The 13,072-nt window shown below is 33.8% G+C and overlaps 1 protein-coding gene across 1 annotated transcript in view; it reads right to left on the bottom strand.

The window, feature by feature from the left end:
- Positions 1-1,169: 1,169 nt before the first annotated feature.
- The window catches only part of Stag2 (stromal antigen 2), a 132,059-nt gene continuing 120,156 nt past the window's right edge, over positions 1,170-13,072 (bottom strand). The window contains exons 29-33 of the mRNA XM_029534221.1: positions 11,915-12,104; positions 11,714-11,824; positions 8,684-8,810; positions 6,896-6,973; positions 1,170-3,093 (exon numbers count right to left, since the gene is read on the bottom strand). Of these exons, the coding sequence (XP_029390081.1) occupies positions 3,070-3,093; positions 6,896-6,973; positions 8,684-8,810; positions 11,714-11,824; positions 11,915-12,104 (530 nt within the window). The 3' untranslated portion in view covers positions 1,170-3,069. The remainder of the gene's footprint in view (positions 3,094-6,895; positions 6,974-8,683; positions 8,811-11,713; positions 11,825-11,914; positions 12,105-13,072) is intronic.

Here is a 13,072-nt window from a genome sequence, read left to right as displayed (position 1 = left end):
TCTTTGTATAGTCCTGGTTAGTCTGGAACCTACTATGAAGGCCAGGCTACTCTTGCAGTAATTTTCCTGCCTCAGCATCTGAAGTGCTGGGATTAGAGGTAGGCACCAGCCAGCAAACCTGGTTGAAACACATTTCTCAATATCACAATTTCAACAGTTTGTAGGACACAGCATGACAGCCTGGGTCTGAAGACCAGCCCCTCACTGATTACCCATTCATCTTTGTATAAGCTTTGCTAACTTTGCTGTGTCTTGTTTTCTTCACTTCCTGGTGATCTGTGAAAATAAGGGAGTAGGGATAACAGGTCTCATGTCATGAAGGTTTTGAGTCATTACATGTAAGCTACTCAAAAAAATGGCCAACAATATTGCCTACCATTCTGTAAGTTTAGTTCCGAATCCCTGAAGACCAACAGACTCCTTGCACAATTTACAAATCAATCAAAATGAACAACATACATCAATAGTGCAATGCAAATTTTATCACATAGAAGATACAATTTTCAGTAATAAATACTTTTTCAAATGCTGGCTTTCACACATCATGAGCCATTATCCAAAATAGATTTTCTTAAATCAGGACTCCTTCCTAGATTTTTGTCCTAGCACTTAGTTCAAACTTAATGATTGTATTTTTTACATTGAATTGTGATGGAAAAACTTTTTTCATACATCTGACACAGTAGGCATTTAAATCTATCCTAAATGAACAAGGTAGTCATTTCAAAGTGTGCTTAATCTATAGCAGATGAAAATGAAAACAGTAGGGGGCTGGAGAGATGGCTCAGTGGTTAAGAGTACCGACTGCTCTTCCTAAGGTCCTGAGTTCAAATCCCAGCAACCACATGGTGGCTCAGAACCATCTATAATGAGATCTGACATCCTCTTCTGGTGCATCTAAAAACAGCTACAGTGTACTTAGATATAATAATAAAAAAATAAATCTAAAAAAAAGAAAGAAAATGAAAACAGTAAGAGTTACAGGCTTCTATTTTAAACAACCCAACTAGGGATTTACTCACATTTAAAAATATGTGATTTATTAAAAAATATAAACTGGTGATGTGTTCTATAAACGATCCCACTCAAACACATTAGAGTGTGATAATAAATATAATTTGTAAAGCATTTAGAACCACCCTCCCCCGTTGATTACAAGAGATAAAGCATACAACATACGGTAGGTTTATTTTTATTCAAAAAGTTACTGTCTCAAGACATAAATACAAATCAGCAAACAGTACAATTAGGACAATAGAATGTGGAGGACAACAGGTTAGAGTAATATAGAAAACAGTTTAGCTGGTTCAAAACAAAGCTGGAAGAACTGCTTTCACAAAGAAATACTCCTTTCAAGAGTGAGAAAAAAATCAACCTAGGTTTCAAATCATATATACAGTCCCCTCAGCAGTTCTAGGAAATGCAGTGGTGTGTAAAAGAACATATGCAATACGTCTGCACAGAACAATGTTTGTTGATGGAAAGTATGTTAGACAAGTCTGGTTTTATTTGTTAACCATGAATTAATAAAACAAATGTATGTTGTGGTCGTTCATTTAACCTATGGTTTTTTGGCTACCACAGCCCAATGCTTGTTGATTTCCTGACTTGAAAAACCAGAAACCTTTTGGTATTCACACATCTGAAGATATTCTTGTATTGCAAGCATATTAAGGCATGGAATGATTAAAATAATATACCTCAAGAACTGAGAGACGACTGACAAAAGATAGATATACATGTAATATAAGTTAATATTTTGTTTTAAACGATGTCTAGCTGCCTAAGCCTCGCAAAATGAGTTGATGTCAAAATGGCAAGTGGCCACTTTCTGTTTTAAACTAATTCACTTGTGAAAGGACATAAAATGAAGTTTAAAGCTTAGCTTTCAAAGAATATTATGGGTTATGAATTCTATTATCCCATCTAATTTACATACAGAGGAAATGTACTGTAACCTGTTAGAAGTATCTTTAACCTGAAGACTGCTTGCAAAGACAGATAGATAAAACAATATAAAATACAAATTTAAAAATCATTTTAAAGCATGAACAGTCATGCTTTTCTATTTTTAAACATTGTTAAACTTTCAATATATTTCTGAAACCTCATAATTTTAAGTTGGAATTTAAAAGTAAGAAAAAACTAAACAAACTGCGCAATTATAAAATCAGCACCAATTTATATATATATATAATTTTATTTAAAATTTAGATCCCTATTCCCACACTCTAATAAGCTGTATAATTTTTGTTTAAATTTTCTGCAAACATACTACAATAAGCTTCTTTTATTTGGAGACAAAATACAGTGGCACTACTGGAAGGAATATCACAACGTTACATTTTTATCTTAAAGGACAAGCAAACTTTCAGGGCTGCTATGGGATAAGCATGTTCAAGACTGGTTACCTTCTGGCAGTTCACTGCATCTGGATATTTCTGAAAAGTATACAGAAGCTCTTGGATTTTAAAAATATCTTAAAATACATTTTAGATGAAAAAATTGTAAAAGTTCTGCTTATAAGTTTAACTTTTTCCCACAATTACAACATTTAAAACAAAGTTTTGTTGATTGATGTTTTAAGCATTTAAATTTAGAATGCTAAAAACAATTCTATCCTACAATTTCAGGGTCAGGGAATAAATCCATCCTTAACTTTTGTTTCGTGGATGTAAACAGAAATCCAGCAGAGGTCATCATTATTTAGTACAACCAGTAAATAAATGTGAGAAGATTCTTATCTGTACCAAATACTTCTTCAGATTGTTATATTTTTTTAAAAAAGCATGAAATAATTCCTTTAAAAGCCAACTAACAGCGCATAAATAAAATATTTACTTTCTAAGAAAAACTGTAGCTTATCATCAAATTGTTTACTTGTCCTTTATTTTTTTCAGGCAAACAAAACTGCCCCTCAATGCACTTCATCTTGGTAAGCATAAGCATGTTATATTCTCCTTAGAGAAAAATCTGTACAGAATTTCACTGTATCTACCACACTTTATTTTAAAATTTCCTCTTCCACTTAGAAAATGACTTCACCACAGATTTAAATGTGTACTGGTATTAAAACATTGACACCCCAAGAACCTAATGAGAGAGGGAAAAAAAAATCTTGTTAAAATAGTCATTCACATTTCTTAATAAAAACCTGTAAATACTATACATTATCACTGTTATGCTAAAATATTAATAAAACTACTGTGAAAACAGCTCTTCAAACATATACATACAAAAGTAAAATAATAAAATAACAGTAGTATTCATTAAGATGTCAATTAACTCACAAACATAACTAATTGTTATATATATTTAATCCCCTAAAGCCTGAGCTGAATATTTGTTGAATAAACAACAAATATAGTTCCCAGTATATCCTTGCAGCATGGGTTCAATGGAAAGAATTTAAGAAAGTTTCATTATCTTAGCCATTTGTACCTTTGAGTGGGTGGCTTTTTAAATAAGCATCTATCTGAACATGAAAATCAAACCAATCAACCAACCAACTAACTAAATAAATAAATAAATCGAAAAATCAAGAGCAATGCAGCTACATAAAAAAATAAAAAGATTTCTCTAGAAAATTTGATCTCAGTTAATGAAGAAGTATATATTTTAAGAAGCACCTAAGGTGAACTTTGAGTAACATGAGTTATTCTGTGGCTTTGCTTGTACATTCTTGTTAGAAAAGGATTGCTTGGCAAATCTGGTAAGAACTTGTCACGAAAACAAAACGACTCTGCCTTTTTCACTCAAGCAGCACATAACTTTTGACTGTATATATTATGTTAAATGTTTCATTTAAAATTCTAGCACTTATTAGAGCAGTTAAGCAAAACTTTAGGCTCATTTCCTGTAAAATGAGCAAGACTGGTTAGGAAAGTCAGAAGAAACTGAGATTGAGATCACTAAAGGCTCACACTTCTCACTTCAACAGAAGTCAGAATGTCATGAATTGTTTTCATCTGAAGGGTGATAAGGAAAACTTGTGTACTGTTGTAGTGAATTATCAATAAAGTGCTTGCACTCTCCAGGAACAAACAAAAAGAAATTGCACATTCTCCATTCATGACAACTCCTCTTCTCATCCCTTGTCCTACTGACTTTTCTAAGAAGTCTTAGGTTTTCTGTTAAGAGTCCAGAGTTGGGGAGTTATTATGCTTCCATTAAAGTGGCCTAGATGATGTTTAAAGGTTTCTTCAAGTCAAAATACTTTATAACTTTGAATAAGTAGGGTTCCAATTACTAATGAAAAGGTACAATATTTGTCTAAGTATCTTGCCTGCATGTATATACCTATGTCACATGAATGCTATGTCTGTGGAGACCAAAAGAAGGTGTTAAGTTCCCTGGAATGAGAGTTACATGCAGTTATTGGCTACTACATGTGAGCTGGGAATGAAACTGAGGTCCTCTGGAAAAACAGGAAGTGCTCTTAATCACTGAGCCATCTCACCAACCACACTAGTCAATTTTGAATGTAGAGTATGCTACTAAGATGCTCCCAGGTATTTTTCAAAGATAGTGCTTAATCAGGAAGTACCTGAATACCTGGCATTCATTTGTTTTGCGCACAGTGGCTTATAACCAGCTTCCCCTTTAGAGTGTTAAATTAGCTGTGGTATACCTAGCACTTTTCTAATTTTATGCTGCAGATAACTCTACTTGGAGAAATTGAAGTGAAAGTGAAGTGACACTAATGCCAATATTGAAGTGACACTAGCTGAATTGACACTAATGCCAATGTTTTCCTAGTTAACACATTAGACCTATTTTTGATGTCAGCATTAATAAACACTCAAACATGTATTTAAAATACTAACATTAAGTGTTGGAGTGTTATATACAAATATCAACAGGAAATGACCATATCATAGGAGATAAACCAGTTTTGTTTCTAGGTGTGAAACTTACTATACTATTAAAAATAGAACCCTATGAGTATACAACTCCAAAAACTGTTCATAATTCATATACTACCATTCCTAGAAAATGTGAAAATCATAACCTAAAAGAAAGGAATTGTTTAGTTGTAGCCTGATGTATCTATATTAAGTGCTTTGAGTTACTTCAATTTGAATTAGAGAATCTGAGAAGCTGGCATTTAGGGATTCAAATTCTAGTTTTACTATTTTGATGACAAATTTATCATAGTTTATGACAAATTTATCATAATTTAATTATATGTCTTTACTATAAGAAGACATCTTTTGCATTCAATATCTTTTATTAATCCTTTTTCTTATGTTTGATACACTATGAAATACACACACACACACACATATATATTTCTGTAGGTCATGGAAATTTAAAATTAACAGTCAAAGACTTCTAAAGGTACCCAAATCATTAAAGACTACTGAGTACTCAGTTATGTGACTGCTGCCATCATGTGGTAATACTATAAAATTACATGTGTGTGTGTGTGTGTGTGTGTGTGTGTGTGTGTGTATGCGCGCGCGTGCGCACGCGTGCGCTCATTTCCTTATTTTATTAGCACAGGCATCTAAAACATTAGCAAATCAAAAAAGGCTGTCAATTACTCTCAATATCTAATATATATTAGAATGTGATAAAGTTGTGGGAATAATACACATTTCTATTTCTTTTTACATCATCAAGCTATGGTTTTCTCTACATGTTAAATCTCAAAAATGGGTAGGAAGTTTCTATAGGTGTTTCATTATTATTAGGACTCTGACAAATGTCATTTTGCAATGAAGAAAAAAAATATTTAAGGTCATGGCACTAGATAAATACATTAAAAATATGGAAAGCTCTAGCTGCCACATTTTAACAACAGTTTCTTATTTTACCTTTCTAATCACATTTCAAACAAATAAGATTATGGCAGTAACAGTGATCATATTAATGCTCTAATGCTTTTAAATACATTTAAATACCACATAATTAAATACACAATTAAACTATAGAATTATGGGTAGGTTAGGTTGCCTCTTGCAATCCAGCCATGTACTCAACAGTATGGTAATTTTAAAAGATCTCTGGATAACTCAACTGCACATTAGAAACTGAGAACAAATGTATTTCAAAGGACCTCTTCCAAAGTGCTACAACATAGCTCTGTGAGAAGGCCTTTGCCTAGTGTGTATAAGAGCCATCTTTAATTCCCAGCACCACACACAAAGTAAATAACATGTTCTGTGAATAAGATTCTCTGTAAAGCTTTTATGTTATATAAACAGTGATTACTATATTATATGATATGGTTTGTCAAAACATTTCCTAGAGCTGTCTAAAAGTCAAGGAAATGGGTAAGTAGAAGATATGCAATTATTAACTAAATAAAATAATTATAATGTTAGGCAGAACCCAAATAAAATCACCACTGCTTCAAGGACTGCAGTCTATCAAGGACAAGGACATATGACAATCTATCTCACTATACCAGTGTGGTCATTATCACAATGAAAGTGTGTATGACGTATTAAAGAAACAATAAATACCTATCTGGAGAGGTCAGAAAAAACATCTCTCAATCTCACACTTCATTATTAAACCCTTAGGGTATTTCTTTTTCCTTTCTGAGACTGTGGTCAAAGTTGGCCTTATCCCATGATCTTCTCTCAGCTTTCAAAGTGCAGCAGTTACTACTGAGTGTTACTACTCTCAGTTGTTTTTAGATTCTACCATGACTTCATACTATTTATTCCCCTATTTATTCTGCCTGTCTAGAAATACCAAAGGATTCTTGCCATTCCTTCATTTGAAATCCCTCAACAGACAACCCAAACCTACAGGAAATGCTTAACATTCAAATTCCAGTTGGTCAAGAATTTCAAAGTACTTTTAACCTTCTATTACTACTGCATCAGGTCACTGCCTAAAGTTTTAATTTAAAAATCCTTGGGCATATTTAAATTAAACCTACTGATTCATCCATAATTGAAGCTGGATCAAAGAAATCAGGCTTCAGTTCTGTTCTCTCTCTTCTATTCTTTGATGGTGGCTAAGAAAAAAGAGAGAAAGTTGACTTTTGATAATCATAAACCAGCTAGTAAATAAAAATATTCATGTGAATGTTATTAGTTCTCTGAGAAGTCTATGTGATTTTCTAGTATACCTGAAAATACTTCAAACATTGCTTGCCAACATCCCATCTTTCCCCCCAAACAGAAATGGTTTTAAGTACAAAAAACTTCATTAGTAGAAGAGGTAGCAAAAGTAAAATAGAAACATATTTTTCACTTTACTTTTAAAAAACTCAATCTTCTAATATCATTTTTCTTGCAGAACATCTTATGACATGACTCTAAAGAGATATAGCACTTCCTTCAAGAATACACAGCAGTATACTAAATACCAATTTTAGGACGTCTCCTTGAATGAGTTTTTAAGCTGTAATATCTTCTATCATCTCAATCTATCTATGAGATTGTTGCTAAAATGAATTATGTATGAGCATACTGCATGAATCCTAATGATAAGTAAATTTAAAAAAAAACCCTTAAGCTGGTTAGGGTGGGGGGACACACACCTTTAGTCCCAGCACTTCGGAGGCAGAGGCATGTGGACCTCTGAGTTTAAGGCCAGGGAAGGCTACACAGAGAAACCCTGTTTCAAAACAAAACAAAACAAAACAAAACAAAACAAAGAAAAAATTTTATATATTTACCTTCTCAAGATTCAAGTAGTTTACTTTACATCCAACATGAAAGTCTGACTCAAGAAAAGGTTTCTATCAATAATGTAAAAAACTATATTTGACAATGAAAATTTAGAAACTGGTGTGATACTTAATATACTCAACTTTTAAAAACTTGAGAATGTAAATATTGACTATTATTTGGTTTTTATAGTCTAAGTAAAATAAAGTTCTTTATAATGTTATATATTACTAAATTAACCTCAAATTAAATATACAATTTTTATTATTCAAAAAAATTCTTGCCTTTAGAAACTGAATTTTTGCACAACCTTGCTTATTAATAATATGCCTCGAGACCTTGAGACATATTTTTTGTTTGTTTGTTTTTGAGACAAGGTTGCTCTGTGTAGCCTTGGCTATCTTAGAACTTGCTCTGTAAATCAAGGTGGCCTTGAACTCAGATCCTCCACTGGCCTCTGCCTCTCAAGTGCTAGGATTAAAAATATGAGCCACCAGCCCAGCTGAGATAATTTAAAACTCTGTTTCACTACAGTGTATTCAGACTGTTCACCTTTCTTTTTAAAAAAGAATGTAATTGATATTCCTATACCTTGGACTTGTAATCAGCATTCTACAAGCTAACCTAAACTTTTTCTTAATTTTAATCTTCAACTACATACTTTTGCATGTGACAGACCCAGAATAAAGTGAGTGTGTGTGTGTGTGTGTGTGTGTGTGTGTGTGTGTGTGAGACATAGAGGGAGTAAAGGATAGGGAGAGAGGATTTTATGGTAATCATGTTCTGAAAACAGCTAATGCATTGAAAGCAACCTTAAAACAAATATGTAGTATAAATGTTGGATATAAAAATAATCTTTTTCCTTATGTGATACAGATGCATCAAACTAAGATATAGCATCTTCAACAACACATGCCTAAATTCCTTCTTAGATAAATAAATCCCTGAAAATGATTTTAAAATGACTTTTTTTAACCTTTCTCTATGAAATATGAACTTCATTTTCAAAGAATTTAGACAGGACAGAAATATTACTTCTGGATGTTTCTTACCAAGTCTATATCCATGGTGTCAAAGTCCATTCCCTCATTAAGATCCTCAATCCTTCCTTCTGAGGACATCATAACATCTTCAACAATTGGCTCTTCATCATCTTCCATTAGGCTTGTACCACGCCGACTAGAGAAATATAAAACAAGGTAAAGATCTGAACTAAGGCATGGCTATTAATATATAGGCAGCAAGTATGTAGCTTTGTATATTCGAGTATAATGGAAAATGATGGAATTAAAGGTCAGGGAGAATGATTAGGCACTGATTATGTCATCAATGGTGTTCAAAATCCCAATGTTCACTTGTTTTAAAATGCTAAAGATTTATGTTTATTCTATATTACTTAGATACATTTAGTTTGATAATTCTGATATGCCGCCATATACAATGATCAACAACAAATTTCCACATGTGAACACAGCAGATACCTCAAATCCTTTTTTGAAAGTAGGCAGAGTACAAATTAATAAACATAAACAGACCAAAGAAATGACATTTTCTGAATGCATAAATTCTGGTTTTACCTAATGATAATGTTAATCATTAGTAACCCATTCATTCAGTGACAAATATGTACACCAGCCATACAGTCACTCACACCTTCACAAGAGACCTATAGCATGACAGGCTTCTACAGTGTCCTATGGATGAAAACCGTGAGGAAAACACGATTCTTGCCCTCAAGGAGCTTACAATATACTATGGGAGAACAGAGAAACCTGACAAAATGGTACTTATTACAATACATGCATCAAATGCTCTGAGAGCATACTAAAATAAGTAATTCTGCCTCATATAAAAATGAACACTTAGCGCTTAAAAGCTGAAACTCAAGGCCACAAAACTATATAAAAGTGAAAAATAACATCAAGGTCAATGCTATGTTTTTTTTCACATAGTCACAAGGAAAATAAACTAAGTTCACAAATTAGCCCAGAGCAGCATAAAGTAGGCAGCCCAAAGGTGATCTGCATGTGACTTCTTGCTTTCCAGTTGGGCTACATTACCGTCTTTTCTTTTGCAAAGAACCCATAGCTCCCAAAAACAACTCACCAGAATCTAAGTTATTTAATTAAAGATTTTCAATGTATACAATACTATGGTAGATCACAATATCTGATCCAGGATTCTGAACAGATATGATAATGCCAGGCATAATAGTTCTGGATAATAAAAGACAATTTTATTACATTTTGTGGAAATAAAAGTAAAGGCAATCTGTGTGTTCTTCATATAATCAAAAATCAGAAATCCATTCTGTATTTCCTTTACATTACACTGATGGCATATGTGATATAAACTATGGAAGAAAATATAGTTCATAAGTTATTTTAGTACAGGGTAGGTATCGTTAATGAAAGAAGATTGGTAAAACAAAAGCATTTTAAAGATTCAGGCAATCAACCATTTAAGGTACAACTACCAAAAGAGTCCTCAGGTGATAGTTGTTTATCTCAGGCAATCCTTTTAGTTGTCTGGAGGAGAGTGTGCATAATCAAGAACCAATCCAAATTGCAAACAATAAGAAAAATGAAAACAGTACTGAATAATGAGACATTCTAGACATCAAATATCTTGAACACTGGAACCAAGTTTTAAGAGGACAAATATAAACCAAATAATTGTATGGTAAATTCGGAACTATTTGGATGGCATTTAACTGTAAGCTAAGAAACTGGCTATAGGTCAAGCATGAAATAAAATGCAAAATAAGGAAAATCTGGCAAGAGAAACAAGACAAAGTCAAGTACTGGTATAGGCGACCATAGGAGACAAGCTGTAATGGCACATACTTAGTGAATAAAGTTTCTGAACACCACTACAGAGAAGACTAGAGTGAATATTTAAATGCCACCATTCATGAAGTGAATGATCATTTAAGAAAAATGTGAATTCTTATTTAAAGTCAACAATGTAAAACAAAATATAAATTTTAAGAGAGGTAACAATCACTATCCCAAGTTTTAAAAAATACATTGTTACAATGCTTTCAAACTGAAAATAATTAAAATAACATTTTGCCATGTATATAAGGCATGATTTCAAGTCTACTTGTCAGCAATTTCACTTAGAGTCACAGCTAATTAGGATTTCTGAAATATTTATCAACTTCCCATACAGAATCCAGTAAAAACAAAGTAAGAACAATTTTAAAGCACTGAACATTTACTCATTCCATGAACATTTGCTTAAGTGCTTTCTATGTATCAAGCTCTTAACAATGAGATCCTTGCCCGTGAGGAGCTCACAGTCTATAGAAATGAACAAAACTGTAATACACAAATAATTACAATATAGTATGGCAAACGCTGTTATAAATGCAAATATACAGGATTATAGGATCACAGAAAATTACACTTTCACTTACGGTGACACTTGAGCCTGTTTTTACCATGGATTTACTAGTATTCAGGTAATGAAACGTGATATACTAAAATGGAGTCAGGGGCATATTTTGAAAGATCTTGCATGCCATGAACTAAGTAAAGAAACTGAACTTTATCCAGCAGGCAATGGTGAGCCATGGAAAAGTTCTAAGTAAGAAAGTTACATGGTAAGATTTTTATTCTAAAATTATAATTCTTGATGGTAGTGTGAATGATGGAGTGGTGGAAAGTGTGAAGGGAGAGGTTTGGTGAGCAGATAAATGGGGGGTGTGAGGGAAGAAAACCAGTTAGAAAGCTAATTACGATAGTTCAGGTGAAAGATGAGGACCTGAACTAAGGTGGGAATATAATTAAGATGTAACACAAATGTATTTTTAATTCTGTGTACCAAAATAAACAAGGATTCATATTTATAATTTTCCAACAGATCAAATTAAGAGTCATTGGTCCTTTGGCTAACTAGTTAATATTTGACTTAAAACATTTTATTTTTCTGTTGGAAAGACCAAAATCGCGTTCCTTGATTATTTCAGCTTAGTTACTCTCGAGAGTTTGCTGAAATTGTAGATCCGGCACACATTAAGGTATGTTAAATGAATTAGTGAACTTCCTAGACTCAGACAATAAGGCACTCTCACTTACATGGCATGCTGAAGATTAGTTCGCAGTTTAACATAGCTCATTGCTGCTCTCTCCTGCTGTTGCCTTGCTTCCTCTTGTTGTCTTTGAGCTAACATCCATGTTACCTGCGTGCTTCAAGGAGAATTTTATTCTTCTTTTAACTTAACTTTTTTCTATGTAATTGATAAAGTTCTAGTATAGAAAATGATCAAATGTACTTACTTATAATCCAGAGGAGTTTGATGGTGTTCTGTCTGCATCGGATAGACACTCATGAAGCTATCTTCAGGCCGTAACCTTTTCGGTTCTCTCATAATAGTGGAGGTGAGCTGTGGTGTCTGCATCATAACAGGGGTGTGCAGTGTTTGCTCTCTGCTCAACCACATACTGTCACTGCTACTGCTTTCTTCAGCTGAAAGAGAAAATTACACTTGTAACTTACCCAGAGTCTATTACATTTAAAACAACAAACATCCAGTTGCTTTCCATACAGTAGTGTTGGAAACTTGGTCCCACCAGGTCCCACACTGGCCGTCCAGTCTGTTTGTAGGAAAGAAGAGGTAAGCAACCACAGCACAGTGTGGTGCTAGGAGAAAGGAATATAGAGGGTAGGGGAGTGGTGACAGGGACAGATATAGCATCTGCACTAGGAAAGATTCTCTATGCAGATCACAAAAGCGCTGACGCATGAAACAGCAATGACCAAATGATGTTAGCCTATTGATACCTGACTACAAATTTTTTTACGGTTAAATTATTAGCTTGCTTCTATAAGAATGTGAAGATTACAAGAACAGGAAAAGACTGGATAAGAAGCAGGATTTAGTATGCGCTCATGTACATGGTAATTAGGCTGCACCACTCAGAATGAGGTGGGAATAGAAGTTGAAAGCCAGCCGGAGCACACAGGGAGATTTTGTCAATGCAAACAAAGAACTAATATGTAGAACATATTGTGATCTGAACTAAGATGACAAACTTGCTAACAGTTTAAAGAAAAGGGAAGCCATTTGGTGAGTTACATGTTTTAATCAATGTGGTAGTAGCAGGGATGGAGGAATACTAATGAGCAACAGGCCAGATAGGAGAGTAAGTATGTTGCTCAGAGAAATCCAACTCAGTACTGGGAATGGAATTAGTAGGAAGGGGTTTGTAGCCTATAGGATGTGACCAAGCAAGCTGGCCCTAAGATCCTAATGTAAACATATGAACATTGAGAAGTGGATTATCGGGCTGGTGAGATGGCTCAGTGGGTAAGAGCACCCGACTGCTCTTCCAAAGGTCCCGAGTTCAAATCCCAGCAACCACATGGTGGCTCATAACCATCTGTAACAAGATCAGACACCCTCTTCTGGAGTGTCTGAAGACAGCTACAGTGTA

The sequence above is a fragment of the Mus pahari genome, chromosome X (genome assembly GCF_900095145.1).
Source record: "Mus pahari chromosome X, PAHARI_EIJ_v1.1, whole genome shotgun sequence".
NCBI lineage: Eukaryota > Metazoa > Chordata > Mammalia > Rodentia > Muridae > Mus > Mus pahari.
This window is presented reverse-complemented; position numbering and strand designations above follow the sequence as displayed.